This window comes from Serinus canaria, chromosome 21 (assembly GCF_022539315.1).
Source record: "Serinus canaria isolate serCan28SL12 chromosome 21, serCan2020, whole genome shotgun sequence".
Lineage (NCBI taxonomy): Eukaryota > Metazoa > Chordata > Aves > Passeriformes > Fringillidae > Serinus > Serinus canaria.
The window spans coordinates 6,608,780-6,618,069 of record NC_066334.1 but is presented as its reverse complement, the minus strand read 5'-3'; the positions used below and the strand labels follow the sequence as shown (position 1 = coordinate 6,618,069).

General features: G+C 59.1%; 1 protein-coding gene and 1 long non-coding RNA gene across 4 annotated transcripts; one reads left to right on the top strand and one right to left on the bottom strand.

The window, feature by feature from the left end:
• Window positions 1–4,371: 4,371 nt before the first annotated feature.
• On the top strand, window positions 4,372–5,532 carry LOC108962835 (uncharacterized). Of its 2 annotated transcripts, none has more exons than XR_001991549.3 (2): window positions 4,372–4,796; window positions 5,213–5,532. It is a non-coding gene; the product is annotated as an uncharacterized LOC108962835 (long non-coding RNA). The 2 variants fall into 2 exon arrangements; XR_001991550.3 differs by having other exon boundaries at window positions 4,372–4,805.
• Window positions 5,533–6,848: 1,316 nt separating this feature from the next.
• Window positions 6,849–9,033, bottom strand: HES4 (hes family bHLH transcription factor 4). 2 transcript variants are annotated; one of them, XM_050982652.1, is made up of 4 exons: window positions 8,699–9,033; window positions 8,513–8,608; window positions 8,339–8,426; window positions 6,849–7,859 (listed from the first exon to the last, which is right to left on the bottom strand). In XM_050982652.1, the coding sequence occupies exons 1-4, from the start codon at window positions 8,900–8,902 to the stop codon at window positions 7,267–7,269; spliced, it is 981 nt and encodes a 326-aa protein (XP_050838609.1). In that variant the 5' UTR covers window positions 8,903–9,033; the 3' UTR covers window positions 6,849–7,266. The 2 variants fall into 2 exon arrangements, with proteins under 2 accessions (XP_050838609.1, XP_050838610.1); XM_050982653.1 differs by having other exon boundaries at window positions 8,792–9,033.
• Window positions 9,034–9,290: the final 257 nt, after the last annotated feature.

Here is a 9,290-nt window from a genome sequence, read left to right as displayed (position 1 = left end):
AGCAGCTGCTCCAGGGAATTCTGTGCTCCCCAAATTGTCCCCCTGGCAGAGCTGGGGACAAAGGGGACCAAGGAGCAGGGACACAGCAGAGGGGACAGAGGTGGCTGCTCTGATTTTGGGGAGCAGCCAGACCTGGAAATTGAGAGGGAGAAGCATCTCTGATGTGACACCAGAACCTCCAGGATTTGGGATTTCCACCAGGAAACCCCAACAGCTCCCACAGCCCAGCCCCGAACATTCCCAGCAGGAATTAATTACCTGCCCAAAAACCTCCCCTGGTTTTTCCAGGGGTTTTCAACCCTTCCAAAGGCCGTGTCCAGCTGGAGAGGAGCCCTGCTGCCCCTGCAGAGGCTGCAATCCCTGCAGCTGTCAGTCAGAGCTGCTGTCAGGCAGAGCTGTCACGTCAGGCTCTGCTCCACGCCGGCCCTGAGTGACAGCCCGGGGTTGTTATCTCGGAATGTGTCATCCCAGCCCGGCCTGGCAGGGAGCACTGGGACACTTCCAGCATCCCTTCATTATCAGCTCCATCCCAGCCCTTCCTGCACATCCCTGCCCGCCCGGGAGATGGGATCTGACAGGGCACAGGGTGGGTTTGGCTCCCAGCAATTCCTGGATGGGAATTTCCATCCCCTCTCCGAGCTCCTCGTGATGGGGGGGGGAATTCGAGGCGGGATGAAGAGAACGGGAGGAAAATCGATGATCCTGCTCAGGATCTGCCAGGATTCCTTGGCTTTCAGAGCAGAGCTCAGCCAGGGGTTTTAGCAGTGCTGGGAAAGAAGAAAAACGGTGGGAAATAAGGAAAAAAAATAGTGGGGAGAAAGAAAAGCAGTGGGGGGAAAAAGGAAGAAAATGATGGAAAAGAAGGGAGAAAAACAATGGGAAAGAAAGAGGAAAAGCAATGGGGGAAAAGGAAGAAAAACAACAGGGAAAAAGGAAGAAAACGATGAAGAAGATGGAAGAAAATGATGGAAAAGAAAGAGGAAAAGCAACGGGGAAAAAAGAAGAAAAGCAATGGGGGAAAAGGAAGAAAAACAATGGGGAAAAAGGAAGAAAACGATGGAAAAGAAGGAAGAAAACAATGGGAGAGAAAGAGGAAGAGCAATGGAAAGGAGGGAAGAAAAACAATAGTAAAGAAGGGAAAAAATCGATGGGGAAAAAGGAAGAAAATCAATGGGAAAGAAGGAAGAAAAGCAATGGGAAAGAAAGAGGAAAAGCAATGAGAAAGAAAGAGGAAAAGCAATGGGGAAAAAAGAAGAAAACAATGGTAAAGAAGGAAGAAAAGCAATGGGGGAAAAGGAAGAAAAACAAAAGGGGAAAAAGGAAGAAAACTATGGAAAAGAAGGAAGAGAAATAATGGGAAAGAAGGAAGAAAAGCAATGGGAAAGAAAGAGGAAAAGCAATGGGAAGGAGGGAAGAAAATCAATGGGAAAGAAGGAAGGAAAGCAATGGGAAAGAAGGAAGGAAAGCAATGGGAAAGAAGGAAGGAAAGCAATGGGAAAGAAGGAAGGAAAGCAATGGGAAAGAAGGAAGGAAAGCAATGGGAAATAAAGAAGAAAAGCAATGGGAAAGAAGGGAGAAGCTCCCTGGAATGTCTCTGTGCCTCATTCCTGCTCTGACCTTGTCCCTCCCGAATCTCTGTGCCAGGAGCACGGGCAGCTCCCCCAGGGCACTTCAAGCCCTGTAAACACCCCGGCTCTGAAAGGCTGTCCCCAGGTCACCTTGGCGGTGTCACCAGCCCAGCCAGGGACATTTCACCCTTTCCCATCCCGTGGAGCTGCTCCAAGGCTGCCCAGCTCCCCCTCCTGCCCTGCAGGTGCCCTTTGGTGCCCGCTAAAAATACCCGGCAGTGGATGTGGCTGAGGGAGTTAAATAAAGCACCTTGGGGCCTCTCCCAGGGCTGGGTGCTGCTCTGCCTCCTGCTCCCCCAAAAAAACCACGGAGCTTCCCATGCTCAGCACAGAGGGGAAAGCATTCCCAGCTGGATTACAGTGGGGGAAGCTGCTCAGAAAGCAATGCATGCCAAAAAAATCCCGTGCTGATTTCTCTGGGTGCCACCAGGAGCTTTGCTCAGCACATGGATTTGTTCCCCCTGATCCTGGGATGCTGGAGGATCAAAGGGGACCCTGCAGACCCCAGGAGCTCAGTTTTGCCCACATCCCACACGTGGGAGCACCAGGAGCATTCAGGGGAGCTGGAACAGGAGCAGGAAGGGTGAAAAATGCCAATATTCGGATTAAATCAGCGTGGCTTCATTCCATTGTTCCATGAAAAACCCTGGGATCACAGCGGGAGTCCCACTGGGGCAGGGCTCTGCTTTGGGGTTCCCAAAGAGAAAATGGGGTTCAGTACAATTTTTGGGGCTCCTCCTATGCGAGGGGACAGGTTTGAAACGGAGTGACACCAACCCAAGGTGACAATCTGAGCCTCCCTCTCCCAGCTGATCCCGTTTTGTCTTCCCAGAGAAAACCTGGGAACTGCCCCGGGTGGGCAGCCTGGATTTATCCTGATTTATCCTGGGCTCTCTGGACGTGGAAACAGCTTCAGTGAGCAACCTCCAAACCAGGGGCTGCCTCCAGAACCGGAGCTCGAGTCAGCTCCTGCTGCTGCTGAAGGATTTTGGGGTCTGGGGAAGGTTTTGCCTTCACCCCTGCAGCTCAGCATCCCCTCCCCTGCCCGCGGTGCTCCCGGAGGATCTGGGAAATCCCAGCCGAGCCCCCGAGCTGGGGATTTGCTGCTGGTTGAGCCCCCAAACGCTGCCAAAACCCCCTCGGGCTGCTCCGAGCTGCCTCTGCTGAGCCTCCGCGGGCTCTGGGGCTCTTCTCCATCTGCTCCGCTCTATTTTTGTGCTCGGCCTTGGAATCCTCCCCTCCTCTGGAAACCAGGCTGTTTACAAATATTTGCCTGGGAGAAGCTCTGCTGCTCCCCGTTCTGCTTTTCCACAGAAAAAGCAGATGGAAAAGAGCCCGGGCATCACAGGCTCCACACCCCCAGCATCAACCCGCTGGTTTGATGGTTTATTTCCTTCCCTTCGCCGGCCCCGGCGGTGGAAACCTCACCTGAGCCGGGTCGGCGGCGGTGGATTTGACTTCCCGATGGTGGATGTGCTGCTCCCATGGAATGGGAGAGGGAGATAGAGCAGGAATTTGGCGCCAAGAGCCCGGCTTTGAAAGGGCCGCATTCCAGCCCTGCCAGGCTAAGAGGGGCTAAATGGGAAGATCTGATTAAGCGTCTCAGTGCGGTGACCCTGACCTCAAAGAACGCGCCGAGGCTCGGGAGGAACTTCATTTCAATTAATCAGCTTAACAGCCCGAGGAAAGCTGCCCGCGTCCATTGAGCCGGGCTCCCGCTCCTCCTCCTCCTCCTCCTCCTCCTCCTCCTCCTCCTCCCGGGGCTCCGGGCCGGCTGTGGGATTGCCCGAGTCACCGCCCTGGGGCTCGGGGATGCCTTCATCCCTTCATTAGGAGCCTTTGGAATATCAGGGACACAGCCCCGGAGTTCCCCGTCCCTCTGTGAGCCTTCTCCACCTCCCGTGGGAAATGTGGGAATGTGGGAAAAGTGGGAATGTGGGAAGGGAGGGGTGGCTGTGCCCCCTTTTCCAGCCCCTCCTGTGCTGCCCGCTCCCTCAGGGCAGGGAAGGGATGCAGATGTGGCTGCTGGGGGCAGAAGGTGGGGAAATGCCGTGGGAGGCAGGAGGACAATCCCAGAAAGTGTCACAGGATCACGGAGTGGGTCGGGTTGAAAGGAGCCTTGAAGCTCTCCCAACCCCCTGCTCGGTGGGAAACTGGGAAGCAGAATCCAGAGGCATCAGGAGAGGAGCTGGGAAGGTGAAAAGGCTCATCCAGAACCTCGATTTTCCAGGGGTTTTTCCTTTTCCCTGGTGACCTGGGCAGGCCCAGGAGCTGGGAAGGTGAAAAGGCTCATCCAGAACCTCCAGTGATTTTCCAGGGGTTTTTCCTTTTCCCTGGTGACCCGGGCAGGCCCTGGAGCTGGGAAGGGCTTTGGTTCCTTGCCCTGAGCTTGGGGAAGCCTTTCCATGCTCCGGACAGGATTTCTCGGGATGCCCGTGGGGTCACGGCGCTGCGGAGCCACAGCTGAGCCCCCGCCGAACATTCCAGCGGTTTTTGCACCTGGAACTCCATCCCGGGCTCCGTTCAGCTGGAAATGGCTCGTTAACACCTCTCCCCACATCCTTTCCCATGGATCGAGGCGCAGCTGCTCCAGCTCGGGTCGCGTGAGGAGGAATCTCCGATTTTTCCCCCCTCTCCCAGCTCTCCTTCCCCCACCACACCCCGATCATTCCACCATTCCCGGGAATTCCGGGCTGCCTTTATCGCATCCCTTTGGACTTTCACCTCTGGGCAGCCTCGCACTTTGCTCTTTCCCTGCACCTTACAGGGGTAAGGGCGAATTTAGAAGGCTCTGGAAAAGCCCTCGGGAGCCTTTGGAGGGGCTGGGCAGCGCTGCTGTTGGAGGGGAACAATCTGGAAGGGATGAGCTGGTAAAGAAATGGGAGAAGCCGGTGCCAGTGCGGCCACAGGAGTTCAAAACGCAGCGCCAGAAGTTTCTGCATCAAAACCACAAAAACCTCCCGGTGGAAACACTCGGGGTGCAAGATAACAGAAGAGTCAGGCCACCCAGAGCACAGCTCAGAGGCGGTGGCAGCAATGAGGGAGGGGACAGAGCTGAGCGTCTCCCGGAGCCACCTGGAGCCCGTGGAGGAGCGAGGAGGTGGATTTGGAATCCTTTCCTCGGAAGGATTTGGAATTTCTGGAGCGGCACAGCCCAGCGCGGAGCAGGTGGCAGAGGTGGCTCTGGGGGCTCTCTGGGGGCTGAGGTGACACGGCGGTGACATGCCAGGCTGTCACTCCGCAGGCAGAGCAGCTTCCCCCGCAGTCCCCGGGCGGTGTTTGCGCTGCTGCCATCGCCCCGAGCCCCTCGGCAGGAGCGGGCTGGGCTCTGCCCGCGCCCCGCAGCCCTCCCGGCAATACCGGGAATGTGCCGGATCTCGGGGGGAGCCGGGCCGGGGGCGCGGGGCTGCCCCAGGGAGGGATTTGGTTGCAGGCAGGCGACAGCCAGGCTTTCATCTGCTCTTGCGAGCCTCCTTCAGACAGAAGAGGAGGGGCAGGGCGGTGGGGGATGGAGGAGAATTGCTGTAACATGATTTTATGTCTGTGATTGCATAACGAAACCTCCTGGGAACCTCCTGATTCAGATGGATCCCTCGTTGTGCCCGGCTGATGGAGGGCTCTCAGACTGATCGATTGCCCACGCTGCGGTGCGCAGGAATTGCTGGACTGGATCGGTACCGGGCTCCGAGCAGCCTGTGCTCCTTCATCGAGCCGCGCCTGAGCCATCAGGAAGCTGTAAAAAGCCTTCAGGAGCCGATAATCTGCTTTTTATACCCCCAGCGCACACAGCCACAGGCCCTGCTCTCACAGAAGCTGCAGCCCGGTTGTTAATGGGAGCAGACCTTGAAGGATGGAATTGCATTTCTGTTCTTAAAAAAAAAAGAGAGATAAAAAATAAAAAATGCCTGGGTTTGTGTCGTTGGATGCTCTGCAAATCTCAGCTCGTTCTCTGAGCTGGGAAACGCTGCTGGTGCCACCGGGCTCATCCCCCCTGCCCACCCACCAGGACAGTCCCCAGGGTCCCGGGAAGGGGGATCGGGAAAATCAGGATCCCACAGACCCCCAGGGTCCCGGGAAGGGGGATCGGGAAAATCAGGATCCCCCAGACCCCCAGGGTCCCGGGAAGGGGGGATCGATCCCACAGACCCCCAGGGTCCCGGGAAGGGGGGATCGATCCCACAGACCCCCAGGGTCCCGAGAAGGGGGGATCGATCCCACAGACCCCCAGGGTCCCGGGAAGGGGGATCAGGGAAATCAGGATCTCCCAGACCCCCAGGCAAGGTGGGGGATGCCTCTGGCACTCCCACCTCACCTCCTGGCCTTTCTCCTGCGGATTCCAGGACAGCCCCGGCTCACAGATTCGGGGCAGGGCGCACAAAGCTCGGCCTGGCACCCCGAGCATTCCCTCCTAATGGTCTTTTCTCCCGCGCCGAGGCCCTTTTTAATTGGTGACAATTGGAAGTGGCTCATTCTCCGTGTGCGAGAGGCTGCAATTGCTTCCACTTGGCCACGATTCAAGTGCCGGGGGTGAGTCAGAATGGGTGGCAAAACTGTCTTTTCCTCAGTCCCCCTGCTCAGCGGCAAAGAAAAAGCCACAACCCCGAGTTATTCTCTTTTATGAGGTGGGCATTGTGAGGCCAGGCAATTGAATTTACAACAGCATTGAGTATCAGAGTCTATCTGGCCCTGTCAATGAGAGCGCCGGGGAAAAAAAAAGACACACATTAACCCTCAGCTCCGAGTTCCCAGGCGCTTCAATAGGGCTCCCAAGTTGCCAAAGAGCCCGCTGCATACTCGATGAGACCCTTTATACCTCCTAATTACCCTCCTGACAATAGGGACGGGCTCTCTCGCCGCTTTTGTGGGCCCCGGAGTAACTCCTGGGCAGCCGCCCCCACCCCAGAGGTGCGAGGGAGGGGAAAAAGCTGCGGAGGGTTTGGGATTTCGGCAGCAGGTAGCAGGCTCCAGGGGTTTGCTCAGCTTCCAGCAGGTTTTTTTTGGGAATCCTTCTTCTGACTGCAAAGCTCAGGGGATATTTAACCCCCCCCCACCTCAGCCCCATCGCTTTCCCCCCCAATTTCTTACCCAATTCCCTTCCAATTATCCTTAAATAAAGCCATAAAGTCCAGTCCTAGTTAGGTTTTTTTTTTTTTGCACACAGAGGATGAGCTCGTCCTTGCCCGCTCTCAAACAAAATGAAAGGGTAGGGAAAAAAAAAAATCTATTTCAAAGAGTTCCTTTATTGAAACACCTGCATTTTTTTTCTCTTTTCGTTTTTGGAAGTCTTCGACACAGGCACGCACACACCCACAGACCAACGGGATACAAACAACTTTGGCATTATAACTTTTTGAATATTCGTTACAAAACTATTTCTCATTTATTTTTTCCTTTTGTTCGTTTCTTTAAAAAAAGTATCTCAAATAAAGGCATTTTAAAGGAGTAAAAATACAAGTCGAGATCCCAACCTCTGAAAATAATAAATAGCACGTTCATAGCGAGGTCCTTTTCTTCCTTTCTGCTTTAAATCTGCTTAAAAAACCCCAGGACATAACAGGGGCTCCATACAACGGAGCCGACGAGAGTTCCTTGTTATTCTTTTTGTCGCTTTTGGAGAGGGGGAATGACTCGGAGGAAGTCACCAGGGTCTCCAGACGGATTCACTGCGCTCTCCAACGGGACTCCCGGCCTGCGACGCCGGCCCGATGCTGCCCCCAAATGATGTCAAGCCTTGCACCGGCGACGCCGAGGGGGTGGCGGCCGCGTTCCCCGAGCCGCCGCCCGCCGCCACCGGCACGTTGGCGTTGGCATAGAGAGGAATAACCGGTCCGGAGCTGGGCGGGAAGGCCGGGTTGGGGATGAGGAAGGCGAACTGGCCGTCGGTGGCCGGAACGAGCTGGAAGCCGCCGTAGACCTTGGGGGACAGCGCCTCGGCGGGGTTCAGCTTGCAGGGCACGGGCACGGCTCCGGCCGCGCCCGGGGGCAGCTGGACGTGCAGCGGCTGCTGCGCCAGATGTGCGGGCTGGGCGGGCGGCGGCGGGGGAGGAGGAGGAGGGGGGTAGTTCATGGCCACGATCTGGCCCAGGCACGCCGAGAGGTGGCTCAGGAGCCGCGTGCGCACGTCCGTGTTGACCCCTTCGCAGGTGGACAGGAACCGGGTCACCTCGTTCATGCACTCGTTGAAGCCGGCCCGGTACTTGCCGAGGACGGTGGGGTCGGCGCTGAGCGCGGCTGGGGGGGTTGGGGAGGGAGGGGGCGGCAGGTGAGTGGCAGGTCCGGAGTACCGGCCCCGGTACCCCGTCCCCAGCGCCCGGTCCTCTGTCCCTAACCCCGGTTGCCGGTGCCCTGTCCCTGACCCGGGGAGTCCAGCCCGGTTCCCGGTCCTTAACTCGGGTATCCAGCCCAGTTCCCGGTCCCCTGCCCCTAACCCCTGGTCTGCAGCCCCGTTCTCGGTCCCCAGCCCCCGGTTCCCGGTAAGGAGCCCCGTCCCGGTCTCCTGTCGCCAGCTCGTCCTGAGTCCCCAGTCACTGGTGCAGAGCCCGGTTCCCGGTGCGCTGCCTTCGGTCCGGATCCCCGTCCCCCTTCTCTGTCCCCGGTTCCCGATTCCCATCCCCGACCCCGTGTCCTCAGCTCCCGGTGCAGACCCCGATCTCCGGTGGGGATCCCGGTGCCCCGTCCCCGTGCCCGGTGCCCCCGGGGCTGGCGCTCACCGGTCATCTGCGCCCGCTGCAGGTTCCGCAGGTGCTTGACGGTCATCTCCAGGATGTCCGCCTTCTCCAGCTTGGAGTGCCGCGAGCTCTGCGGGACAACAGCGGCTCGCTCAGGGCTGCCCGCGCCCGGACATCGCCCGGTGTCCCCCCCGGTGTCCCCGCAGCCCCACTTACGTCCTTCTTGAGCGCGTCCAGGATCAGCGTCTTGAGCTGCCCCAGGCTCTCATTGATGCGCGCCCGGCGCCGCTTCTCCATGATGGGCTTGGAGGACTGCGGGGAGAGCGGAGCCGGTCAGCGCCCCCCGCACAGCCCCGGGACCCCCAGCACCGCCCCCGACCGTCAACCCCGACCATCACCGACCTCAGCACGGCCGCGGGCTTGCCGCCATCCAGCTCCGCCGCCACCGTTGCTGCGCCCCGACCGGCACCCTCCTCCTCCTCCTCCTCCATTTACCTTCCGGTGCTCGCTGGCGCTCCGCGGCTTGTCCGGCGTGTGGCTGGCGCTGGCGGGCGCGCCGGCGATGGGCGAGGCGGTCGGTTTCTCCATGCCCGTGTCGGCGGGCATGGCTGAGGTACGGTGCAGCGACCGGGAAGAAGGAACGACGGGGAGAGCGGCAGAACCGGGGATGGTAGGCGGGGAGGGAAAGGAGGGGAGGGAGGAAGGAAAGGGGGGGGGGGGAGGAAAAAAGAAACCGGAGGGGGCGAAGCGAGCGCGTGCGGCGGCGGGCGCGGGGCGCGTGCGGCGGGCGCGGGGCGTGCGGCGGCGGCGCCCCCCGCCCCTCGCCCGCGCCCTTTTATAGCCCGGCGGCCGCGGCGGCGGCGGCGGCGGCGGCGCCCATTCGTGTGAACCCGCCGCCGCCGCCGTTCCCACACTCGCCCGCAGCCAATCAGCGCCCGGCCCGCGCCCGGCGCCCGCGCGTCCCGCGATCCCATTGGTCCGCGCCTCACCCCCC